The sequence below is a fragment of the Mustela nivalis genome (genome assembly GCF_964662115.1).
Source record: "Mustela nivalis genome assembly, chromosome: 8".
In the NCBI taxonomy this organism is placed as follows: Eukaryota; Metazoa; Chordata; class Mammalia; order Carnivora; family Mustelidae; genus Mustela; species Mustela nivalis.
The window spans coordinates 58,649,805-58,677,057 of NC_139027.1; the positions used below are offsets into that span (position 1 = coordinate 58,649,805).

The following is a 27,253-nucleotide window of genomic DNA, read 5'->3' on the forward strand; positions in this document are numbered from 1 at the left end:
TATCATCCTCTCCCCCTTCACTCATTTGCCCATCCCCCACCCACAACCCCTCTGGCAACCCTCAGTTTTTCTCTGTAATTATGGTTCTGTTTCTGCTTTTTGTTTTTTAGATTCCACGTATTTATCTATGTCTGACTTACTTCACTCAGCATATTCTCTAGGTCCATCCATGCTGTCTCAAATAGCAAGATCTTACTTTTTTATGGTTGAGTGTGTGTATGTATATGTGTATGTGTATATACACATTTATCTATTCATCTGCACATGGACACTGGTTTGTTTTCAAAATTTGGGTATTATAAATAATGCTGCAATACACAGGGGTATATGTATCTTCTCAGGTTAATGTTTTCATTTTCGTTAGTTAAATACCCAGTAGTAGAGTTACTGACCATACAGAATTTTTATTTTTAACTTTCTGAGAAGCACCCATATGGTTTTCTACAGTGGCTCTACCAACTTACCATCCCACCAAGAGTGCATGAAGTTTCCTTTATCTACTCTTCCTCAACCATACATTTGGCATTTTGATTAGAGCCATTCTGAGAGGTGTAAAGTGATATCTCATTGTGGTTTTGATTTGCATATTCCTGTTGGTTAGTAATGTTTAGGTCTCTTTCGCATACCTGTTACAGGCCATCTGTCTGTATTCTTTGAAAAAAAAAATCTGTTCTGGAAGGTACTCTTTCCATTTTTTTGTATTAACATATAATGTACTATTTGCCCCAGGGGTACAGTTCTGTGAATTATCAGGCTTACACATTTCATAGCACTTATGATAGCACATATCCTCTCCAATGTCCATAACCCAGCCACCCTATCCCAACCCCCCCACCTCCCAGCAACCCTTAGTTTGTTTTGTGAGATTAAGATTCTCTTCTGGTTTGTCTCCCTCCCAATCCCATCGCATTTCATTTTTTCTCTCCCTAACCCCCATGACCCCCGCCCTGCCTCTCAAATTCCTATCAGAAAGATCATATGATATTTTTTTCTCTGAATGACTTGTTTCAGTTAGCATGATACCCTCTAGTTCCATCCACGTCATTGCAAATGGCATGTTTCTTTTGATGGCTGCATAGTATGCCATTATTTATATACCCCATCTTCTTTATCTATTCATCTGTTGATAGACATCTGGGTTCTTTCCATAGTTTGGCTATTGTGGACATTGCTGCTATAAACATTTGAGTGCACGTGCCCCTTCGGATCACTACATTTGTATCTTCAGGGTAAATACCCAGTACTGCAATTGCTGGGTTGTAGGGAGCTCTATTTTCAACTTTTTCAGGAGCCTCCATGCTATTTTCGAGTGGCTGCACCAGCTTGCAATCTGAATAATGTAGGAGGGTTTCCCCTTTCTCCACATCCTTGACAACACCTGTCATTTCTTGACTGGTTAATGTTAACCATTCTGACTGGTGTGAAGTAGTATCTCACTGCAATTTTGATTTGTATTTCCCTGATGGCAAGTTATGTTGAGCAACTTTTCCATGTGTCTGTTGGCCATTTGGATGTTTTCTTTGAAGAACTATCTGTTCATATCTTCTGCCCATTTCTCGATTGGATTCTTTGTTCTTTGGGTGTTGAGTTCAGTAAGTTCCTTATAGATTTCGGATACTAGCCCTTTATGTAATGTGTTCTTTGTGAATATCTTCTCACATTCTGTCAGTTGTCTTTTGGTTTTGTTGACTGTTTCCTTTGCTGTGCAAAAGCTTTCAATCTTGATGAAGTCCCAATAATTCATCTTTTCCCTTGCTTCTCTTGCCTTTGGTGATGTTTCTAGGAAGAAGTTCCTGTGGCTGAGGTGAAGAGGTCAGTGACGGTGTTCTTCTCAAGGGTTTTGATGGATTCCTTTTGCACATTGAGGTCTTTCAGCCATTTTGAGTCTTTTTGTGTGTGGTATAAGGAAATGGTCCAGTTTCATTCTTCTGCATGTAGCTGTCCAATTTTCCCAACAAAATTTGTTGAAGAGACTTGTCTTTTTTCCGTTGGACATTCTTTCCTGCTTCATCAAAAATTAGTTGACCATAGAGTTGAGGGTCCATTTCTGGGCTCTCTCTTATGTTCCATTGATCTATGTGTATGTTTTTATGCCAGTACCATACTGTCTTAATGATTACAGCTTTGTAATAGAGCCTGAAGTCTGCAGTTGTGATGCCACCAAATTAGGTTTTCTTTTTCAACATTCCACTGGCTATTCAGGGTTGTTTCTGGTTCCATATAAATTTTAGGATTATTTGTTCCATTTCTTTGAAAAATTTGATGGAGTTTTGCTAGGGATTGCATTAATTGTGTAGATTTACTATCAGTTTTGGAATGGAGTCTTTTGGGTTTTCCACATCAAGTATCATGTCATCTGCAAAGATTGGGAGGTTGACTTCTTTGCTGATTCAGATGCCCTTAATTTCTTTTTGTTGTCTGAAGGCTGAGGCTAGGGCTTCTAGTACTACGTTGAATAGCAGTGGGGATAGTGGACATCCCTGCTGTGTTCCTGACCTTTGCAGAAAAGTTCTCAGTTTTTCCTCATTCAGAATGATATTTGCTATGGGTTTTTCATAGATGGCTTTGATGATATTGAGGTATGTACCCTCTATCCCTACACTCTGCCTAGTTTTGATGAAGAAAGGATGCTGTACTTTGTCAAATGCTTTTTCAGCATCTATTGAGAATATCATGTGGTTCTTGTTCTTTCTTTTATTAACGTATTGTATCACACTGATTTGCGGATGTCGAACCAATCTTGCAGCCCTGGAATAAATCCCACTTGGCTATGGTGAATAATCCTTTTAATGTGCTGTTGGATCCTATTGGCTACTACTTTGGTGAGAATTTTCGCATCTGTGTTCATCAAGGATATTGTTCTGTAATTCTCTTTTTTGATGGGATCCTTGTCTGGTTTTGGGATCAAGGTAATGCTGGCCTCATAAAATGAGTTTGGAAGTTTTCCTTCCATTTCTAGTTTTTGGAACATTTTCAGGATAATAGGTATTAATTTTTCTTTAAATGCTTGGCAGAACTTTCCTGGGGAGCTATCTGGTCCTGGGCTCTTGTTTATTGGGAGATTTTTGATGACTGCTTCAATCTCCTTACTGGTTATGGGTCTGTTCAGGTTCTCTATATCTTCCTGGTTCAGTTGTGGTAGTTTATATGTCTCTCGGAATGCATCCATTTCTTCCAGATTGTCTAATTTGCTGGCGTATAGTTGCTCATAATATGTTCTTATAATTGTTTGTATTTCTTTGGTGTTGGTTGTGATCTCTTTTTCCATTTTTGATAAGTCTGGCCAGGGGTTTATCAACCTTACTCTTTCAAAGAACCAGCTCCTAGTTTTGTTGATTTGTTCTGATGTTTTTGTGTGTGTGTGTTTCTTTCTTTCTTTCTATTTCATTGATTTCTGCTCTGATCTTTATTATTTCTTTTCTCCTGTTGGGTTTAGGCTTTCTTTGTTGTTCTTTCTCCAGCTCCTTTATGTGTAGGGTTAGGTTGTGTATTTGAGATCTTTCTTGTTTCTTGAGAAAGGTTTGTATCACTATATATTTTCCTCTCAGGACTGCCTTTGCTGTGTCCCACAGATTTTGAACCATTGTGTTTTCATTATCCTTTGTTCCCATCAATTTTTTCAATTCTTCAATTTCCTGGTTGACCCATTCATTCTTCATTAGGATGCTCTTTAGCCTCCATGTATTTGAGTTCTTTCCAACTTTCCTCTTGTGATTGAGTTCTAGCTTCAGAGCATTGTGGTCTGAAAATATGCAGGGAATTATCCCAATCTTGTGGTACTGGTTGAGACCTTATTTGTGACCCAGGATGTGATCTATTCTGGAGAATGTTCCATGTGCACTAGAGAAGAATGTGTATTCTGTTGTTTGGGGGTGGAATGTTCTAAATATATCTGTGATGTCCATCTGGGCATCTGGGTGGCTCTGTGGGTTAAGTCTCTGCCTTTAGCTTGGGTCATGATCTCAGGGTCCTGGGATCAAACCTCATGTCAGGCTCTCTGCTCAGTGGAGAGGATGCTTTCCCTTCTCTCCCTGCCTGCCGCTCTGCCTACTTGTGATCTCTCTCTGTGTCAAATGAATAAATAAAATATTTTATTTAAAAAAATAAAGCTTTTATTTCCTTGTTAATCTTTTGCTTAGATGATCTGCCCATTTCAGTGAGGGGGATGTTGAAGTCCCCTACTATTGTTGTATTATTGTCAATGTGTTTCTTTGATTTTGTTATTAATTGGTTTATAGAGTTGTCTGCTCCCATGTTAGGGGCATAGATATTTAAAATTGTTAGATCTTCTTGTTGGACAGACACTTTGAGTATGATATAGTGTCCTTCCTCATCTCTTATTATAGTCTTAGCTTAAAATCAAATTTATCTGATATAAGGACTGCCACCCCAGCTTTCTTTTGATGTCCATTAGCATGGTAAATTGTTTTCCAGCCCAGATTTTCACTTTAAATCTGGAGATGTCTTTGGGTCTAAAATGAGTTTCTTGTAGAAAGCATATCGATGGGTCTTGTTGGTTGGTTTGTTGGTTTGTTTTTATCCATTCTGATGCCCTGTGTGTTTTGTTTGGGGCATTAGCTTGTTTTTACATTCAGAGTACCTATTGAGAGATATGAATTTAGTGCCATTGTATTGCCTAAGGCGACTGTTACTGTATATTGTCTCTGTTCCTTTCTGGTCTATGTTACTTTTAGGCTCTCTCTTTGCTTAGAGGACCCCTTTCAATATTTCCTGTAGGGCTGGTTTGGTGTTTGCAAATTCTTTTAATTTTTGTTTGTCCTAGAACCTTTTTATCTCTCCTATTTTCAATGAAGCCTAACTGGATATAGTATTCTTGGCTGCATATTTTTCTAACTTAGTGCTCTGAATAGATCATGCCAATCCTATCTGGCCTGCCAGGTCTCTGTGGATAGGTCTGTTGCCAGTCTAATATTTCTACCATTGTATGTTACAGACCTCTTGTCCCGAGCTGCTTCCAGGATTTTCTCTTTGTCACTTAGACTTGTAAGTTTTACTATTAGATGACGGGATGTGGACCTATTTCTTTTGTATTTGAGTGGGGGTTCTCTGTGCCTCCTGGATTTTGTGGCTTGTTCCCTTCACAAAGCTCTGTGCTAGATTTAGGGTATATTTTGACCTATAAGAAGAAATTGTATCGCAAAATTTTTAAGAAAAAAAAAAACCTATATGCATTCAAGAAATAACATTAAATACAATGAAGGGATAAAATATAACAATGAAAATTTTAAAAGATTTTTACAAAGGCATTGATAAAATAGTTTAAAAACATTAAAACAGGAAAGAGGAAATTTTTTAAAAATAGAATAAGAAAAATATAAAATTAAAAAAATTTAACTTCAAAAGACTAAAGGATCGTGGTTAAAAAAGCCATGAATTCTATGTGTTGCTTTCCCCTGGAGTTCCACAGTTCTTATTGATCGTTGAACTTGGTCTTGGCTGGATGTTCTTGCTGATCTTCTGGGGAAGGGGCCTGTTGCAGTGATTCTCAAAGGTCTTTGTCTAAGGCAGAATTGCACCGCCCTTGCCAGGGTCCAGAGTAAGAAATCTGTTTGGGTTCGCTTGGTAGCTTTTGTTCCCTGAATGCTTTCTGTAGAGCTTTGGGGGACAGAAGTAAAGATGGCGGCCTCCCAGTCTCTGGCCACATAGGAGCTGAGAGCTTGGGGCCCCACTCCTCTGTGCGCCCTCAGAGAAAAACTACCAGTCCCTCCCATCTCCCTGGTCTCCAGCTGCACTCTGTGCTCACCCAACCTGTGACCGAGTGTTTCTGTCTCTGGTGCATGGCTCTGTTTGGGAGTCTCAAACCCAGCAGATTACTGCAGCACGTTCCCACACCGCTCCTCCTCGAGGAGGAAGGAGGGGGTCTCCCCGGATCTGCTGCTTGTGGGGTTCCTGCTCAAAGAGCAGTGGCCCAACTGTGCATTGGATCATGGTTTAAGGTAACTCCAAGCTGAGAGCCCACTGCTCGACTCTGTCTCTGCAGTTGGCTTCCCCACTCCAATACTTAGGAGCTCTGCTTCACTCAGACACCCCTGGTCTTTCTGTGACCCCGTGGGTCCTGAGACCACACTGTCCCACAAGGGCTCTACCCTCCCCCCCCACCCCCCACTTAGCCTCTGGAGCAACATCCCTCAAAGCGGGCTTCTAAAAGTTCCAATTTGGGCACCTGGGTGGCTCAGTGGGTTAAGCCGCTGCCTTCGGCTCGGGTCATGATCTCAGGGTCCTGGGATCGAGTCCCACATCGGGCTCTCTGCTCAGCAGGGTGCCTGCTTCCTCCTCTCTCTCTGCCTGCCTCTCTACTTGTGATCTCTCTCTGTCAAATAAATAAAATCTTTAAAAAAAAATAAAAGTTCCAATTTTGTGTTCTGCTGATCTCTCACTTGCTGGGAGTCAGCCCCTCCCCCTGCAGTCTATCTTTCCGAACCTTGGTATTCACTTCTCTGCACATCCTACCTTCTGGAAAGTGGCCAATTTTCTGTTCCTAGAATTGCTGCTCCTCTTCTCTTCTATCTCCTTTTGAGTTTGTAAGTGTTCAAAATGGTTTGATATCTATGTAGTTGAACTCCTAGGACTTGATGATATCTCAGTCTCCTATTCATCTGCCATCTTGCCCCTTCCCTCACTCTTTCCATTTTTAACTGGATTGTTTGATGGGCTTTTTTGATGGTGGGTTATATACATTCTTAACATATTTTGAATATTAACTCCTTGTCAGATGGATCATTGCAAATATCTAATCCCATTCAGTAAATTGCTTTTTGTTTGTGGATATATATATATATGTATATATATATATATATATATATATATATTTTTTTTTTTTTTAATGAAAAAGCAATAGTTTTTCATTTTGGTGTAGTCCCAATAGTTTATTTTTGCTTCTGTTTCCTTTGTCTGAGGGACAGGTTTAGAAAAATACTGCTAAGGCTGCTATCAAAGATTATTACCGGTGTTTTCATCTAAGGTTTTATGGTTTTAGGTCTAACATTTAGGTCTTTAACCCAGTTTGAGCTTATTTTTTGGTATGGTTTAAGAAAGTAGTCCAGTTCCATTCTGTTGCATGTAGCTGTCCAGTTTTCTAGCACCATTTGTTGAAGAGACTCTCTTTTCTCTGTTGTACATTCTTTTCTCCTTTGTTGAAGGTTAACTTACCTTGTAATTGTGGGTTTATTTCTGGGCTGTCTATTCTATGTCATGGATCTATCTGTCTGTCTGTTTTGTGTCAGTACCATACTCTATCTTGAAATCTCGGATTGTGATCTCAAGATTGCTTTGGCTATTCAAGATATATTGTTCTATACCAATTTTCCAATTATTCTAGTTCTGGGGGGGGGGAACTGTTGATATTGATAAGGATTGCATTGAAACTGTAGACTGCTTTGGGTATTATAAGCATTTTAACAGTATTGGTTATTCTAATCCACGAGCCTTGAATATCCCCATTTTTTATGTCATCTTAAATTTCTTTCATCAACATTTTATAGTTTTCAGAGTATAGCTCTTTTACCTCCTTGGTTAAGTTTCTTCCTAGGTATTTTGTTTTTTTAGTACCATTGTAAATGGTTTTTTGTTTTTGTTTTTGTTTTTTGTTTGTTTGTTTTTGTTTTTGTTTTGTTTTTCAATTTCTCTGCCACTTCACTATTAGTATATAGAAATGCAACTGGTTTCTGTGTATTGATTTTGTGTCCTGCTATTTTACTGAATTTATCATTTCTAGTAGTTTTTTTGGTGGAGTCTTTAAGGTTTTCTATATATAGTATCATATCATCTGCAAATGGTGACATTTTAACTTATTCCTTACCAACTTAGATGCCTCTTATTTTTCTTGTCTGATTGCTATGGCTATGACTTCCAATACTGTGTTCAATGAAAGTGGTGAGAGTGACATCCTAGTCTTATGAAAAGTTTTCAGCATGTCACCATTGGGTATGTTTGCTGTGGGTTCTTCATATACAGCCTGTATTATGTTGTGGCATATTCCCTGTAAACCCAATTCATTGAGAGCTTTTATCAGAAACAGATGTTGAATTTTATCAAATGCACTTTTTACATCTATTAAAATGATCATATGATTTTTTTTTATTTTATTTATTTATTTACTTGACAGAGAGAGATCACAAGTAGGCAGAGAGGCAGGCAGAGAGAGAGAGGAGGAAGCAGGCTCCCTGCCGAGCAGAGAGCCCGATGCGGGACTCGATCCCAGGACCCTGAGATCATGACCTGAGCCGAAGGCAGCGGCTTAAGCCACTGAGCCACCCAGGCACCCTGATCATATGATTTTTATCATTCATTTAATCAATGTGGCTTCACACATTGGTGTGCAAATATTGAAGCATTCTTTGTCCTCCTGGAATAAAGTCCACTTAATTATAGTGAATGATTCTTTTAATGTATCATTCAATGTTGTTTGCTAATTTTGTGGAGCGTTTATGCATCTTTGTTCTTCAGAGTTATTGGCCTGTAGTTTTCTTATTTGTAGTGTCTTTGGTTTTGATATCAAGGTATGCTGGTCTTGTAGAATATATGTGGAAGTTTTCCCTCCTCCTCTGTTGTTTTGGAATAGTTTAAGGAAAATAGGGTTTTTTTTTAAGATTTTCCTTGAGAAAGAGACAGAGAGCACAAGAGGGGGTATGGAGCAGAAGAGGGACAAACAGACTCCATACTAGGCACAGAGCCTGATGTGGGGCTTAGTCCCAGAACCCCAAGATCATGACCCAAGCCAAAACCAAGAGTTGGAATAACTCAAGTGACTCAAGTGACTGAGCCATGCAGTACAGACTTCTTTAAACATTTGGTAGAATTCACCTGCAAACCCATCTGATCTTGGACTGTTGTTAATTGGGAGTTTTTTAAATTATGGATTCAATTTTATTGTCACTAATTGGTCTGTTCAGATTTTCTATTTCTTCTTGATTCAGTTTTGGAAGACTATGTTTCTAAGAATTTATCCATTTCTTCTAGGTTGTCAGTTTGTTGGCATATAACTTTTTGTACTCGTCTCTTCTAATCTCTTGTATTTTTGTAGTATTTTGTTACCTCTCCTCTTTTACTTCTGAATTTATTTGGATCCTCTCTTTTTTTCTGATGAATCTGGCTAGAAGTTTATCAATTCTGTAGATCTTTTCCAAAAAACAGCTCTTCATTTCACTGATCTTTTTTTCTATTTAGTCCTTATTTCATATATTTCTGTTCTGATCTCTATTTTTCACTTCTTTAAACTCATCTTAGGTTTTCCTTGTTCTTTTTCTAGTTCCTTGTAATTGTAAAGTTACATTGAGATTGTTCTTGTTTCTTGCTGAATTTCAGTATTGATATAAATCTCCCTCTTGGATCAGTTCTCATTGTGTCTCAATAATTTTGAACGATCGTGTTTTCATTTTCATTTTTTTCCATTTTTTGATTTCCTGTTTGATATTTTTTGCTGTTGACCAACTGTTTGTTTTGTAGCATATTGTTTAGCTTCCACATATTTTTTTCCAGTTTTTTTCTTGGTTGATTTCTAGATTCATAGTGTTGTGATCAGAGAAGATGTATATGATACATATCTTCTATTTATTGAGACTTGTTTTGTGGCCTACCTTGTGATCTGAGAAAATGTTCCATGTGCACGTGAAAAGAATGTGTATTTTGTTGGTTTTGGATGGAATATTCTGTACATATCTGTTAAATCCATTTGTCTCATTCATTTTTTTAAAGACACTTCTTTTACAGTTTTTTTTTTTAATTCCAGCTGGTTAGCATACAGTGCAATATTAGTTTTAAATGTTGAATTTAGTGGTTCATCACTTAAAATTCTCAGTGGTTATCACAAGTGCCTGCCTTAATTCCTATCACGTGTTTAAACCCCCACCACTATGCTTCCAGTAACCATCATTTTGTTCTCTATAGTTAAGAGTCTGTTTCTTGGTTTGCTTCTCTTTTCCCCCATATTCATTTGTTTTGTTTCTTAAATTCCATACATGAGTGAAATAATATGGTATTTGTCTTTCTCTGACTTATTTCACTTAGCATAATACTTTTAGCTCCATCCATGTTGTTGCAAATGGCAAGGTCACATTCTTTCTGATGACTGAATAATATTCCATACCATACCATACCACCTGTTCTTTATCCATTCATCAGTTGATGGATATTTGGGCTCTTTCCATAATTTGGCTATTGTTTACAATTCTGCTATAAACATTAGAGTGTATGTGTCCCTTTGAATTAGTATTTTTGTATCCTTTGGGTTAATCCTAGTAGTACAATCACTGGATCATAAGGTAGTTCTATTTTTAACTTCATGAGGAAACTCCATGCTGTTTTCCAGAGTGGCTGCACCAGTTTGCATTTCCACCAGCTAAGACACTGTTTTCTTATTGGTAGTCTGTCTGGATAATCTATCTTTTGATGTAAGTGGGGTAATAAATTCCTTTATGTTACTATAAATATGGGTTTGTGGTTACCAGGAAGTTCATATATAACACCCTATGTATATAGAAGTCTGTATTAAGTCCATGGTAACTTAGGTTCAAACACATTCTAAAAGCACTTTTGGGATGCCTGTGTGGCTCAGTCAGTTAAGCGTCTGCTTTGGGCTTGGGTCATGATTGTAGGGACATGGGATCAAGTCCCACATCAGGCTCCTTGCTCAGCAGGGAGCCCGCTTCTCCGTCTGCCTGCCACTACCTTGCTTGTGCTCTCTCCCTCTGACAAATAAAATCTTTTTTTTTTTAAAGCACTTTTACTACTTCTTCCATGTTTTATATATATGTTATTAGGTATTGCACTTTTAAATTCGTATGTTTCTACTAAATGTGGCCTTTGTCACTTAAAGAAGTCCATTTAACATTTCCTGTAAGGCTAGTTAGTGGTCATGAACCTTTTAAATGTTTGTTTGCTTGGGAAACACTTTCTTCTCTCCTTCACTTTTGAATAACCTTGCTGGGTAGGGTATACTTGGTTACAGGTTTTTCCTTTCAGCATTCTGAATATTTCTACTGAAAAATGAACTGTTAGCCTTCTGGGGTACCTTGTGTATAACTTTTCTCTTAGTCCCTTCAAATTCTGTCTTTAATCTTTGATATTTTAAATATTATAATTGTGGTGAGGATCTCCTTGGGTTCATCTTGTTTGGAATTCCTTCTGCTTTCTGAACCTGGATATCTGTTTCCTTCCCCAGGTTAGAGAAATTTTCATCTATTTCTTCAAATAAGTTTTCTGCCCCTTTCTTTCTTCTCCTTCTGGGATAATGTGAATCTTTGTTTACTTGATATTATCCAAGAGATCCCATAATCTATTCTCATTTTTTTTAATTCCTTTTTTTCAGGCGCCTGCGTGGCTCAGTTGGTTGAGTGACTGCCTTCAGCTCAGGTCATGATCCCAGACTTCAGGATTGAGTCCTAAATTGGGCTCCCAGCTCCTTGGGGAGTCTGCTTCTCCCTCTGACCTTCTCCTCATGCTCTCTCTCACTCATTCTCTCTCAAATAAATAAATAAAATCTTTTTAAAAAATTGTTTAAATAAATAAAATAAAATTCTTTTTTTCTTTATGCTGCTCAGATTGGGTGCTTTCCAATACCATGTCTTCTAGATCACTGATCCATTCTTTTGCATCCACGAAACTATAGATTTCCTCCAGTATATTTTTCATTTCAATTATTATATTCAGTTCTGATTGGTTCTTTCTCATATTTTCTATCTCTTTGTTGGAAGTTTTCAGTTCCTCCACTCTTCTCTTCATACAGTGAACATCTTTATGAACATTACTTTAAATTCTTTATCAGGCATATTGCTTATCTGTTGCTTTTACTTTTTATGAAGTTTTTGTCTTGTTCTTTCATTGAGGGCATATTTTTCTGTCTCCCTATTTTGGGTGACTTTCTGTGGCTTCTCCTATGAATTATGCAGAGCAGCTGCTTCTCTGAAATGTGAAGGAGTGGTCTTGTGTATGATTATACCTTGCGTAAAGTTGTGTGTGCCTCGTAACTTTGAATCACTGGGTGGCACTATGACTGGCATGAGTTAGGCATCACAGGACACTCCTTGCTGGGGCTGCTTCAGTGGGGTGGCCATATCTGAAGGGGGAATGGGCTGGGACAGTCCCAAGATTCCGCACACAAGAGAGTGCTCTGGCAGAAGAGCTTAAGCAGATCCAAGCTATGGTGTCCTGGGGTGCTCTGGGCATGGGGACACCCTGGCAGGGCAACTGGATCCAAAGCAACTATGAGCTAGAAACTGCTGATGAACTCTGAGCCAGGGTGTTCTAGGATGCATTGTGTCCATGCCATCTTGGTGACATGCTAGAGCTGCAGTATGCACTGCACTAGAGCCACCTTGGAATGGCCAAGGCTGATGTGAGCTAGGGGCACAGAGCCCACAGAAGTGGTAGGCCATCTAGGCACATGGATCCTAGTCCTATGCACACTATCAAGGTAGAAGGGGAATGCAAACCTTCTTGCTCACCAGCCTCTCTGACCCAGATAGAGTTCTGGCAGCTCCTCCACCATTTGGTAGGGTTTTAGGGTTAGTTTCTTTATATTTTAGACACTCTTTTAAATGATGGCTTTTTTTTTTCCTGTGCCCCAGGGTGTCCAGGGCTAGAGTGGGCTAGGTACCCCAAACTCACTGAGATTGTAAACTTACTATAGCATGCAGACCCTGCTCCACTCTGTGCCATCAAGGTTGAGGAGAGCATAAACCATGGCGGTCTTCTACCCCTTTGACCTGGAAAGAATTCCAGCTACCCTTTTTTAAGATTTTTTTTTTTTTTTTTTTTTTTTTTTTTTGTAAGAGTGAGTGAGTGTGTTTGCATGAGCAGGCGGGGCAGAGGGAGAAGCAGACTCCTGGCTGAGGATAGACCCTGATGCCAGACTCAATCCCAGGACCCTGGGATCGTGCTCTGAGCCAAAGGCAGACACTTAACCAACTGAGCTACCCAGGTGCCCCTCTAGTTACCCTTCTAAACTGCAGCTTTTGTTCTGCACCACAGGGCAGATGAATCTGCATATGGTCTCTGAATATTATCCCTCCCCACTGCTATTTGTAGCACCAGGAGTGGGTGGTCCTTTCATTGCCATGTCTCTATCTTGCCATTGTCTATGTGGTCACTCTTGTTGTGAAGAAACTGTTCTACCAGTCCTCAGTTCTTGAGGAGGAATTGCTGTATAAATAGCACAGATTTGGCATGTGTGGAGGGTCTAAGTTTAGGGTCTCCCTACATTGCCATCTTGGACTCAGTATGTCACTGTTTTAAGGAATTCTGGCTTTAAATCTTTATGTATTTATTAAAATATTGTTGACATATATTAGTTTATGATATACCACATAGGTGTTCAACAATTACATACATTACAAAATGATAAGCATGGCTAGTGTACTCTATCACTAAGCAAACTTATTACAATATTATTCACTATATTCTCTATATACTTTTCATGCTTGTGCCTGACTGACTTTACAAATGGAAGTTTGTAGTTCCTAATCTCTTTCACTTATTTTGATTATCCCTACCCACCTCCCTGTGACAACCACCAATTTCTTATCTGTATTTATGAGTCAGTTTCTTTTGTTTGTTCAGTTTTGGTTTTTAGATTCCACATATGGTATTTCTTTGTCTGTCTTCACTTAGCATGACACCCTCTAGGTTCATTCATGCTGTCTCAAATGGCAAGATTTCGGTTTTTTTGTTATGGTTCAGTAATACTCCTGTGTGTATGTGTGTGTGTGTATGTACACACATGCATAAATACACACAAATCACATTGTATTTATCCATTCATCTATCACACGCTTGCATTGCTTCCATATCTTGGCTATTATAATTCTGCAAAAAAGAGGTACATAAATCTTTTTAAATTATTATTTTCACTTTCTCCAGAAAAATACTCTAGAAAGTACTCAAAAAAAATTTTTTTATGAACCTCCATACTGTTTCTCATAGTGGCGACACCAGTTTACATCCCACCAACTGTACATGATGATTCTCTTTTGCCCACATCCTCACCAACACTTTTGTCTTTTTGATACAAGCCATTCTAATTGGTTTGAAGTGATATCTCATTGTGTTTCTTTTTTTTTTAAGATTTTATTTATTTTATTTGACAGACAGAGATTACAAGTAGGCAGAGAGGCAGGCAGAGAGAGAGGGGAGGAAGCAGGCTCCCCGCTGAGCAAAGAGCCCGATGCGGGGCTCGATCCCAGGACCCTGGGATCATGACCTGAGCCAAAGGCAGAGGCCTTAGCCCACTGAGCCACCCAGTTGCCCCTCATTGTGCTTTTTAATTCCTCTGATGATTAATGATGATGAGCATCTTTTCATGTGTGTTTTGGCTGTTTGTCTTCATGGAAAAATGTCTGTTCAGGTCTTCCACCCATTTTTAATCAGATTATTTGGGGTTGGGGGGGTGGGTCATATGAATTCTTTATATAATTTGGATGTTAACCCCTTATCAGATATATCATCTGCAAATACCTTCTCCCATAGACTAGGTTCTCTTTATGTTCTGTTGATGGTTTCCTACACTATGCAAAACCTTTTTAGTTTGATGTAGTCCCCATTGTTTATTTTTGTTTCTCTTGCTTGTGGAGAAAAGAATTATCCAGAAAAATACTGCTAAGGCTGTTGTCAAAGACATTACTAGCTATGTTTTCTTTTCTTTTTTTTTTTTTTAAGTTTTATTTATTTACTTGACAGAGAGAGATCACAAATAGGCAGAGAGACAGGCAGAGAGAGAAAGGAGGAAGCAGGCTCTCCGCGGAGCAGAGAGCCCGATGCGGGGCTCTATCCCAGGACCCTGGGATCATGACCTGAGCCGAAGGCAGAGTCTTTAACCCACTAAGCCACCCAGGCGCGCCAGTAGCTATGTTTTCTTTGGGAAGCTTTATGGTTTCATGTCCCATATTTAGGTCTTTCATCCATTTTGAGCTCATTTTTTAGATAAACTGGTGAAAATAACTGGTTGAGTTTCCTACCACCATTCATTGAAGAGACTGTCTTTTCCTCATATATTCATGCCTCCATTGTCAAAGATTAGTTGACCATACAAGTGAGCACTTATTTCTGGACTCTCCATTCTCATGGATGTATCTATCTGTTTTTGTGCCCCCACCATACTGTTGTGATTACTATAGCTTTTTAGTAACTTAAAATCTGGGATTGTGAAAAATATTGGTATTTTGATAATGATTTGATCGAATATGTAGGTTGCTTTGGAGATTATGGACATTTTAACAATATCAGTTCTTCCAATCCATGAGTATAGTAGTTTTCCATTTATTTATGCCATTGTAAATTTCTTTCATCAATGTTGCACAATTTACAGAGTACAGGTCTTTCACCTCCCAGGTTAAATTTATTTGTAGCTATTTTAATTTTTGCTGAAATTGTAAATGGTATTATTTTCTCAATTTCTCTGATAGCTCCTTATTAGTATTAGAAATGCAGCAGATTTCTGTATATTTAGTAACGTGGGACTTTACCAAAAATTTATTAATGAATTTAATAGAGTTTTTAGGGTTTTCTATATAATATCAGCTATAAATACAGACTTTTACTTCTTCCTTACCAATTTGGATGCCTTTTATTTCCCTTTCTTGTCTGATTGCTATGGCTAATAATTCTAGTGTTGTATTGAATAAAAAGAGTGAGAATGGATATGCTCATCTTGTTTCTGATCCTAGAGGTAATTTCACTATGGAGTATGAATTAGCTGTGGCTTTTTCATATATGGCCTTTATTATGTGGAGGTATGGTCCTTCTGTACCCACTTTGTTAAGAGTTTTTGTCATGAGTGGATGTTGCACTGTGTATATGCCTTTTCTGTATTTTTTGAGATGATCATGTGTTTTTTTTTTTAATCATTTTGTTAACGTGGTTTATCACATTGGTTCATTTGTGAATATTGAACCACTCTTGCATCCCTGGAATAAATGCCACTTGATCATGGCAAATGATCCTTTTAAAAATGTTTTAAATTTAACTTGCTAATATCTGTTGCAGATTTTTGTATCTATATGCAATAGGATATTGGTTTGAATTTTTCTCTTTTTTGGTATTATCTTTGTTTAGTTTTGGTATCAGGGTAATGCTGGCCCTGTAGGATGAATGTGGAAGTTTTCCTTCCTCTTCTATGTTTTGGAAAAGTTGAAGAAGAATATTAATTCTTCTTTAAGTGTTTGGTAGAATTCACTGTGAAGTCATCTTGTTCTGGGCTTCTGTTTGTTGGGAGTTTTTTCATTACTGATTAAGTTCCATTGCCAGTATGCTCAAATTTTGTTCCTGAATGAGTGTTGGAATATTATATATTCCTAGGAATTTATCCATTTCTTCTAGGTTGTCCAATTTGTTAGCATTTAATTTTTGTAATTTTTATAATACTCTTATAATCCTTTTTATTTCTTTGGTATCAGTTATATTTCCTCCTTTATTTCTGATTTTGAGTCCTCTTTTTTCCTTGATGAACCCGGCAAAAGGTTTATCAATTTTGTTGATCTTTTCAAAGAACCAGTTCCTGGTTTCATTGATGTTTTCTGTTTTGCAGTCTGTATTTCATTTACTTCTGCTCTCATCTTTACTATTTTCTTCTTTCTACTTGTTTTAGATTTTGTTCTTTTTCTGGCTTTTTTAGGTATAAAGTTAGGTTCTCGGAAATTTTTGTTTCTTATGGTAGGCCTATATAATTCTGAAGTTCCTCCTAGAACAAGTTTTACTGCATCCCAAAGATTTTGAACTATTGTGTTTTCATTTCTTTTTTTATTTCTTCTTTGATTTTTGTTGACTAATTGTATTGCAGCGTATTGTTTAGCCTCCATATATTTGTGTTTTTCCGGGTCTTTTTTTTTTTCTTTATGATTGATTTCTAGTTTCATAGTGTTGTGGTAAAAAAAGATAAAAAAATAATCCATCTTATGTTTATTGAGACTTGTGGCCTAACTTACTGCCATTTTGTTACTTGTTTTCTTTTTTTTTTTTTTTTTAAGATTTTATTTATTTATTTGCCAGAGACAGAGGGAGAGAGAGCGAGCGAGCACAGGCAGACAGAGGCAGGCAGAGGCAGAGGGAGAAGCAGGCTCCCTGCTGAGCAAGGAGCCCGATGTGGGACTCGATCCCAGGACGCTGGGATCATGACCTGAGCCGAAGGCAGCTGCTTAACCAACTGAGCCACCCAGGTGTCCCTGTTACTTGTTTTCTAATTGCTCTTGTACTTCTCTGTTCCTTCTCTTGTGATTTCATGGCATTCTTTCATGTTATGCTAGGCTTTATTTTTTGTGTATTATAGATTTTTGATATATGGTTACCATTCATTAGCTTCATATTTAATGTTTTATATATATAGCAGTGTATATTAAGTGGATGTTTGTAGAAGCCCAGACATATTCTAAAAACACTAAATTTGGAGTCCCCCCCATTGTTTTATGTATATGAGATCATACTTTACCATTTTTGTGTGCATCTTGACTTTTTTGTAGATATCTTTGATCTGATTTTGTGTTTTTACCTTCATCCTGGTTTTATAGTGGATCTTCTATTACCTTTACTGTGTGTTTACTTTTACCCATAAAATTTTTACCGTTACAATTGTCTTATTTCTAGTTATGGCTTTTCTTTCCACCCAAAGAATTCCCTTTAACATTTTTTTATAAATCTAACTCTCTGTTTGTATTAGAAAATCAGGTACATTTCCTGGTCTTGAAAGTAGTGGCCTTGTGGAGGAGAGGTCCTGTGGTGCTCTATAGTGCATTCCCCATTGGTCACTAGAACCAGGCACTCCAGGGATGTTTGCTATGTGGGCCACATTCGCCCTGCTATTGTGACTGAGCCATGTTTGCCTTCAGACCACCTGCTGACCCACTTTTCCTGCTGTGGGTGCACCAGACAGGGATTGGTCTCTTTGCTGTTGTGAGCCCACTGTGCGCATGTAGGTGGGTAGGTGGGCAGGCTCAGAGATCAAGTTAGCTGTCTGTAATTAGCCCCTGCACAGCTGCAGGTACACCGAATGGCAGATCTTGCTTTCTGCATGGCTAACTGAGAGGCTTTTGTTGATGGGCAAAGGGAGCAGTCAGACTAGATATCTGCAATTGCAGGTGTACCAAGCAGCAGGGCTTTTTCCCTGCACAGCCTCTTAAAGGCTCAGCTGTTGAAACTGCTGGCACATGGGTGTATGGGGTTATCTACACTCTCACTGGGCAGCTGTCACTTTGGAGTGGTGCTGGGCTATTTGCAGGATGTGGCAGAGCAGAAGCCACTTTGGGGGGATGCCTATTGAGGCAGGTGGGTCTATGTGGAACACAGGGTGGGCTTGCCAGTGCTGGCAAGGTAGGTGGAGTGTGTTACCACTGGCTCCCACAAGTGCCCCCTAGTTGGGAGAGAGGAAGATAAAGGACACCTCCCAGCAGTTTTGCTACTGGAGAAATATCCTGAAGAGTCCCTTCCCTTTCAGTGCATTCTGAGATTAGTAAATAAATCTTTGTGTATACCTCAGGCATTTTTCAAACTGCTGCTTCTATGCTCTGTCTCTGGCCAAGTTATTATAGTCCCTCTTTAAGGTTGGGGACTGAGTTTACTGTCATCCTTCAGCATTCCCAGAGTTAAGCCCACTGATTTTAAAAGCACCCAGATTGAGAAGTAGCAGGCTAAGCTGCACTGATTTTAAAAGCTCCTAAAACTAAGCCTCACTGGTTTTTGAAGTTAGATGTTATGGGGACTCATCTTCCCAGTGCCTGGATGCCTGATGTGGGGTCTAATCCTCTCCTTTCTCTCTGATTTTGGTGTTCCTCTGATTTGTGTCTAGTCTCGCTGGGGGTTTGGTTCCTAACTGAGTCTCTGCCCCTTGTAGAAGCCCTTTATGATGTGGCTTCCTCTCTACAGTTAACTGTAGAAGGTCTGTTCTGCCAATCTGCAGGTTGTTTTCACAGTGAGGTGCTTAAATGTAGCTGTTAGCTCAGTGTTCATGGGATGAGATCCTCCTCCAGATCCTCCTACTCCACCAACTTCCTTGAACCTCAACTTTACCAGATATTTTAAGTGAAATTGCACTAACCTAATATTGACAGTTTTACAGTATTGACTGTTGCAGCCGTGAATGTGCGCTCTCTCTTCATTTAAAAAGTCTTTGATGTTTGTCAAAGATATCTGGTAATTTCTCATAGTTGTCTAATATTTCTTATATTTATTCCTCTGATCTTGTGTTGTTTTTCAAAAACTTCATTGAGATATAATAGACATAAAACATTGTGTAAGTTTCAGGTGTACAACGTGTTTCTGATACAAATAAACTTCAATACGATTACCACCATAGTGGTGTTAGCTAACACCTCTATCAACACGATTACCATTTTTTTGTGACAAGACTTAACTCTTCTCTTTTAGCATTTTTAAATACAATATAAAACAATTAATGTAATCACAATGCTGTGTATTACATTCCCCAAGACCTATTTATAAGTAGAAATTTACCACTTGATCAACATCTTAATTCTGCCACGCCGACCCCCTGGCAATCGATGTTCTACTGATTCTGTAAGTTAAGGTTTTTAAGACTCTGCATGTTAAGTGGTACAGTGTTTGTCTTCCTCTGTCTGCAGACTTATTTCACTTAATATAATGCTCTCAAGGTCCATCCATGTGGTTGTGAATGGCAGGATTTCCTTCTTCTCATGGCTCAATTTATACATATATATCAACTGGTATATACATACATATATACATACTTATTGCATCTTCTTTATCCACTCATCCACTGATGGACACCTAGGTTCTTTGCCTGTCTTGATTATTGTGATTAATGCTGCAATAAACAGGAGTGCAGATATTTTTCACTTCCTTTGTATATATACCAAAAAGTATGATTGCAGGATTACATGGTAGTTCTGTTTTCAATTTTTTAAGGAATGCCCATATTGTTTTCCACAGTAACGACACCAATTTATATTCTCACCACCACGGTTCCCTTTTCTCTGTATCATCACCAACACTTATTGTCTATTCTCTTTTTGATGACAGCCTTTCTAAAAGGTATGTAGTGCTATCTCATTGAGGTTTTGATTTGCATTTCCCTGATGATTAGCGATGTTGAACACATTTTCAAGACCTTGTTGGCCTTCTGTATGTCCATCTTCTGCTAATATTTTATTCAGATTGGGTTTCTTTGTTGTTATTAAATTGTGAGTTCTCTGCATATTTTGGATATTCTTACCAGATATATGGTTTGCAAATAATTGGCTTTTCATTTTTGGACTGTTTCTTTTGCTGTGCAATAGTTCTTTAGTTTGATGTAGCTCCACTTATTTACTCCACTTATTTATTTTTGCCTTTGTTACTTACACTTTTGGTATCATTTAGAAAAAAATTGCCAAGACCCATGTCAAAGAGCATTTCCCTGTGTTTTCTTCTAGTTTTTGTTGTAAGACTACACCTACGTTAAGAAAGTCTGGGAAGCATGTTTAGTGGGTAATCATACACCCAGTGAAACACCTGTACCTATAAAAGTAATAGCCATTCAAGGGGAGAGCTAGCAGTTTATGTGTTACAATGAGATTTGTAGAATAGTACTTAGCAGAAGAAAATAGCAAAATGGGGAACCATTTTCCTCTCTATAATCCACATAGTCACAAAAATGGAAATATTTTTAAAACGCTATTCAAAGACAATTTGCTGTGGCACTTAATGTGCCTGTCTACATATCTGCATATAAAGAAATTCTTCCAAATGCATCATCTTTCCAAATATACTTCTTATATATGATCTTTCATATCTCTGCTATAAAGGCTATAAGGTTTATAATTTACCCATAGCCCTTTAAAATATATTTTGAACTTCTGATATAAAAGCTGATTTGTGCTTAATGGAGAAATTTAAAGAAGGCAATATTAAATATATAGTATAAAATGATAAAGAATATTATCACTGAGAGAAAACTGATAAACTCTGCTTTTTACTAAGCATATATTTAACAAAATTCAAATAATTTATTTTCCTTTTTATTACTCAACAGTAAATTGTGATGGTGTTCTCATATCATTAAAAAATCATTCAGAAGACTGATTTTTAATGCTATCTTCTTAACTAGGTCTTTTTGACTTTACTATAAAATCATGGTACCAGACAAAAATTGTATAAAATATGTAGTACATGATACATAAATGAAGGCAAAACTTTGCTCTTATACTTAAAATACCTCATTATTTATATAAAAAGCTTCTAAAATTAATCTACAAAAGAAGCTTTAAATTCTACAATTTAAAAATTGAACCATGAGAGGGGCACCTGGGTGGCTCAGTGGTTTAAAGCCTCTGCCTTCGGCTCAGGTCATGGTCCCAGGGTCCTGGGATCGAGCCCCAGGATTCTGGGATCGAGCCCCACGTCCAGCCCTCTGCTCAGTGGGGAGCCTGCTTCCTCCTCTCTCTCTCTCTCTCTCTGCCTGCCTCTCTGCCTGCTTGTGATCTCTGTCAAATAAATAAATAAAATCTTAAAAAAAAAAAATTGAACCATGAGAGACGATGGACTGTGAAAAACAATCTGAGGGTTTTGAAAGCAAGGTTGGGAGAGCCTGGCGGTGGATTTTATGGAGGGCACGTATTGCATGGAGAACTGGGTGTGGTGCATAAACAATGAAATCTGTTACACTGTAAAGAAATTAAATTTTTTAAAAAAGAAAAAAAATGGGTTTAACTGTTTACCTACCCTGCTTGAGAGGCCACATTCTGTTACTTATTTGACTTATTCTGATTCATTCATGCCAACCTACTTTTTGTTCCACTTCACCTATCTCTTCTTTATTGTGTCATGATGTCAGTTTTGATCTATACCTTCCTATCTCTAGTCATCTTTGCCTAAAGATATAATCCTAAACCCTTCATGATTATAAGCAACATCAAAGACTAACTGCTTTGCTTAGCTGCAGAGGTCTCTACAAGACTATTACTTGTATAACTTAAAAGAGATTTATAGTTTTCAGTAAAGTTCTTTAGAATGTGTGTATATCCAACCTTTGTTGCTTTCTTTGTGGCAACATAACACTGTCAGTCACAAAATTTGACATGTTAAATAATACCAGTGCTTAATTACCTCAAGTATAGATTTTCTCTAAATTAGTATTTATTCTCAGGTCAGACCTTTCCATCATTTAAACAGTTAAACAGTATTTAGAATTCTAAAATATGTTAACTATATAATGAAACAAGATGTCATCTTTTCAGAATTTACCTAGTCATAAATTGACACTTGCAAAAAATGTTAGTAGTTTTTTCCTGTGGGGAAGGGTGCAAATATTACACTATTTGGGCTTTTACGCTATTTTTCTCCTTTTTAGAAAGGAGTCAGTGTTTCAAGTATTCTTCTGCTTTACTTATTTTCAGAATAGTAAATCGTGCTGATCCAGGCTGCAAATAAAAAATAATGAAGAATTTTATTCGAGGATTAGTATGTAATATTAAGAATAAACAGAATATGTCCAAATTTGGCCAGTGTAGAGTACAACAAAAGTATCTTCTAAGTAATCCCAAAATGTGGATAGACATGCAGTAATATGCTATAAACTTTAAGAATACCAGGGTGTGGTAGTTAGGAAAATTAAGTTCTAGTTTTGGCTAAAACTAGTCAAGACTAACCATCTAACATATCAAAAGTCACTTTTTCGTGCCTTAGTTTGCTCATTTATAAAATATAAGGAGACAGACCTAGAAGAGTCTAAATCTTTTCAGCACTAAAATGTTATACATATGATTAGATGACCAGGTAGAATCCAATCAAGATTCTAAAGAATTCTAGACAACATACAACTCTAAAAAAAAAAAAAATCATTTATTCATATCTACCTAATTGTACAAATCCATATTGAAAAAACTTAGCAGGGGAATTGCTTTATTCAAAGGTTCTTTTGGTTTAAATCCTCTTATATAGTGTTTGTTTTGCTACAAGAAATTTCAGTATAAAGTAACATCAAGGAGCCAAAGCAGAAAAGCTAATATAGAAACTGAATGATTTCTAAATAAATGCTGATTTCACATATTAGCTGACAAAAATCATAAAATTATTTATTTACTTTTGAGCTAAATTTGGATCTTACACTTATTTTACATGTATAAAATTCTCTATGTAATGTGTCAGAATTTATATCAATTCTTCAGGTCATCTTCCTGTACCCTTACCATGTGCCCTGGAAACCATGTTCACAAAACAATCTGTTATATACTTGGTCTATAAGGCTTATGAGTTAAAAACATGTTTTATCAAAATACCTCCTTTTAGGGGCACCTGGGTGGCTCTGTGGGTTAGGCCTCTGCCTTCGGCTCAGGTCATGATCCCAGTGTCCTGGGATCGAGCCCCGCATCGGGCTCTCTGCTCAGTGGGGAGCCTGCTTCTCCCTCTCTCTCTGCCTGCTCTCTGCCTACTTGTGATCTCTGTCTGCCAAATAAATAAATAAAAATATATTTTAAAAAATACCTCCTTTTAACCATTTTAAAGTTTACAAAATGGCTTCATGTTACCATAAATCTATATTCCTAAGGGAATCAGGGAACAGAGTTTTTATGTCACTTACTTCCCAAAGGCTTAAAGAAAATAAAATGCCCTAAGTTCCCAGAGTTAATCATTCTTATAGTTTGCTATGAGGTAGAATTTAGTTTCAAGCTGACCTGTTTCAGCTGCTACCATCCACGTACATACATACCTTTCAAGAAATGCAGATATCAGGAATTCAGGAAGTATCCTAGTGATGCATTAGCATGCACTTCTATGGCTTTGCAAGTGCTAACAGAGCTGGGAAGAGATATACTGAAAGTTCAGTAACATCACATTGGTAGATTGAAAACAGCCACAGTAGGAGTACTTAATCACAGACACAAGCAAATTGGGTAGGTTTTTGTTTTTGTTTTTGTTTGCCTTTGTTTTGGTTGTTAATCATTTAAGAGAACATCACTGAGGTGATCCCAGATTATAGTTCATGAGAGAAAAATTTCCACCTAGCAAAGATCTATAACTGTATAAAATTTTTTAACATTCACATATCCTCCTCCAACTTTCTATAATTTGATTGGAAGGATAAAAGAGGGAGTAAGCTCCATATCATAAATAATTTATTGCATGTCTTTGAACCTATTTAATAGTGTTGTCCAACAGAAACAGAATGCAAGCCATATACATAATTTCAAATTTTCAAATACATCTCCAATCAGATGTTAAATTATCACTGGAAACACTTCAACTGCATTTAGATTTCATAAAATTTATAGTTGAAGTAGTTTTAGGTAACCAGGTTGGTCCACACATTCTTAATATTTTTTTTTTACAATTACTAAATTAAGTATCAGTTTTTAACTTTAAATTGTTTAAATTTAAATAAATTTAAAAATTACTTCCTCAGTCATACTAGTCACCTTTCAAGACTTTACCAGCCACACATACTGGTAATTAGCAGACTGGCCAATGTAGCTCTATGGCATCTATACTACAGAAGATTCCCAGAGGCTTGGGCCTTATTCTGTGCCTGCTTAAAGTTTGCAATCAAAAATTATTTCAATTATCAGTGCCTCAATTTTCTGAGACAATAATAATCATAGTAGAAGAATAGATTAATAGTTATAACTATTTAATAACCGAAGCTCTGATTGCTATAATCCCGAAATCACTCATAGGATACAGCAGCCACCATTTTTGTCATGTGTTGTTATTTAAACAACTAATTCATCAAATAGTAATTGCATTTGGAAGAAGAGTTTAACCTCATTAGGTGTTAGTAGCAATAAATGCTAAGAATTTATAGAGTGTTTTCCATCTTTGAAGAGCTTTACAGATTATAATATGCTAATAAAATAATATTGCATTTTTGTTAGTGAATTCCTGAGGCCAAAGAACTTTCTGCTCAACAAAAACCTTCAATAAATTGTCATACACTCTATACTACATAAATTCAAGTGTTAACATCTTATACCTGAGTGATGAACAGGACAAAATATTCATATTAAGTAACTTCTGATTTGAGAAGAGCTCTCTTGATTTTTAAATCTCATTTTTGTAGTAATTAACCTCTAAACTGCCATCAGAACCATAATAATACCATCCACTTTTACTGGCTTTATTGTTTTCATAGTGCTTACCTGCATCATTGTATTATCTCAACAACCTTAAAGATAAGAACAGGACATAGGTGTTGTTAGGCCTATTTGGGGGATGATATTGAAACAAGCTAAGAGGGGCACCTGGCCTTCAGCTCAGGTCATGATCTCAGGGTCCTAGGATCAAGCCCCACATTGGGCTCTCTGCTCCGCCGAGAGCCTGCTTCCTCCTTTCTCTTTCTGCCTGCCTCTCTGCCTACTTGTGATCTCTCTTTGTCAAGTAAATAAATAAAATCTTAAAAAAAAAAAAAAAAAAAGCTAAGAGGTTTGGTCATAGTTACACAGTGATCAGTGTAAGAGCTGAAGCCAGAATCCAGGTATTGTGATTTTAGCCATAATTTAAAAAATCCTTACTAGATGTTGGAGAATATGTTGAACACAGTACATTACCTCACTTAATAGTCATGACAGTCTTGCAGCATATCTGTCTTACAGATGATGAAAGTATGATGCAGAGATATTAGGCATCTTTTTTCCTGCGCTACCTAAATATCCAACACTTCACATTGCCTTAACAATCAGAAGTAAAATTGTTTACATTAACATAGCATTTGTTATGAAAAATGTGATGAAGATTTAAACACCATAAATACTTCCAGGGTAAATTTTCTGATAAAATTCAATTAGTTCTTTTTTTTTCTTTTCTGGGTAAATTCCATGTGTACTAGAGAGTTACCATGTTCCTGGTAAATTGCCTCTAAGAAGGAAGTAATACAAACTTGAGCACATACATGTAGATGCAATGGCAAAAAAAAAAAAAAGACAAAATGTGAAAAAGAAACGTGTTGTTTCTAGTAAAACTCTTTCCTTATCTAGAATTAGGTGCATTCAAAAATGTATGCACTAGGGCACCTGCGTGGCTCAGTGGGTTATGCCTCTGCTTCCGGCTCAGGTCACGATCTCGGGGTCCTGGGATCGAGGCCCCCCATCGGGCTCTCTGCTCAGCAGGAAGCCTGTTTCCCCCCCTCTCTCTGCCTGCCTTTCTACCGACTTGTGATCTCTCAATCAAATAAATAAAATCTTTTTAAAAAATGTATGCACTAGAATAATATACAAAGATGACAATTGTTCTTATAAAATTTATAGTTTTTCCAAATTAATAATCTAGACATTTGGAACACAAATCATTTAAGCAGAAGAAACAGTTGGCAAATATTTTCATGTCAGGTGGTATGCATGTTAAGTTTATAACCTTTCCTCTGTTTATTCAACGTAGGGTAACTTGATGTGACAGGGTATGACATATGGAATTTCAAAAATTCTTAAAAACAAAATATTTTAAAAGTATTTAAATAAATATTATTTTAAGGATCTATAGAGTATGAGATTATAAAGAATTTACTTCAAATGCTTAAATGCTTAGGAAAGTCTTTTACTCAGAAAAAAAAAGAAATATTTGGCAATGAAGGTAAGGGAGGAATCTCTAGGGTCCTTTAAAATTAGAGTACCTACCAGCAGATATATATATTTATTTAGTGTTCACATACTTATTTGTTGACCTGACGATTCAAATACTAAATTTGTTTCTATCACCTACTTTTCCTTTTCTTCTAAAGCCTTTGCAGTTATTTCAAAGTCATTATACACTACTATTCCAAAGCATGGGGTTTCAACAAAGAGTATGGTTGGATCACAATATTTGCTTCTAAGGGGCTGAATTTTATTTGTCATAGGAAAATAAATGTGTACTTTTTGAAGTAGACATTAAAATACACATCTGGAGGGGTATAAATACTGTAAATGTTCAATGCAGTGAACACACAACTATAATGCTGATAATGAAACTTTATCAGCATCCCCAAAAGGCTTCCTTGTCATGCCTTCTCATACCTCCAAAGGATGAACACTCCTGACTTCTAATACTACAAATCAGTTTTACCCCATCTCATAAGGGAATCCTGCATCCTTATGTAGAAATACATGCGCTCGCAAATAATGGACTGCAAGCTGGGTCATAGGGTAGGTTCTATTTTCAACATTTTGAGGAACCTCCATGCTGTTTTCCAGAGTGGTTGCACCAGCTTGCATTCCCACCAACAGTGTAGGAGGCTTCCTCTTTCTCCGCATCCTCGCCAGCATCTGTCATTTCCTGACTTGTTAATTTTAGCCATTCTGACTGATGTGAGGTGATATCTCATTGTGGT

At 37.3% G+C, this 27,253-nt stretch overlaps 1 protein-coding gene and 1 long non-coding RNA gene across 13 annotated transcripts in view; both read left to right on the forward strand.

Moving 5' to 3' along the window:
• Window positions 1–27,253, forward strand: part of WDPCP (WD repeat containing planar cell polarity effector) — a 506,774-nt gene that overhangs the window by 335,066 nt on the left and 144,455 nt on the right. The window contains exon 15 of one of the 12 annotated variants that reach the window (XM_082746652.1): window positions 11,327–11,546. The exons of the other annotated variants lie outside the window; for them this stretch is intronic. Within the exon in view, the coding sequence (XP_082602778.1) occupies window positions 11,327–11,355 (29 nt within the window). The 3' untranslated portion in view covers window positions 11,356–11,546. Of the gene's footprint in view, window positions 1–11,326; window positions 11,547–27,253 lie in introns of those variants that run through there. 12 annotated transcript variants of the gene reach the window in all.
• The window catches only part of LOC309872503, an 857,896-nt gene that overhangs the window by 321,248 nt on the left and 509,395 nt on the right, over window positions 1–27,253 (forward strand). The gene's annotated exons all lie outside the window — the stretch shown is intronic.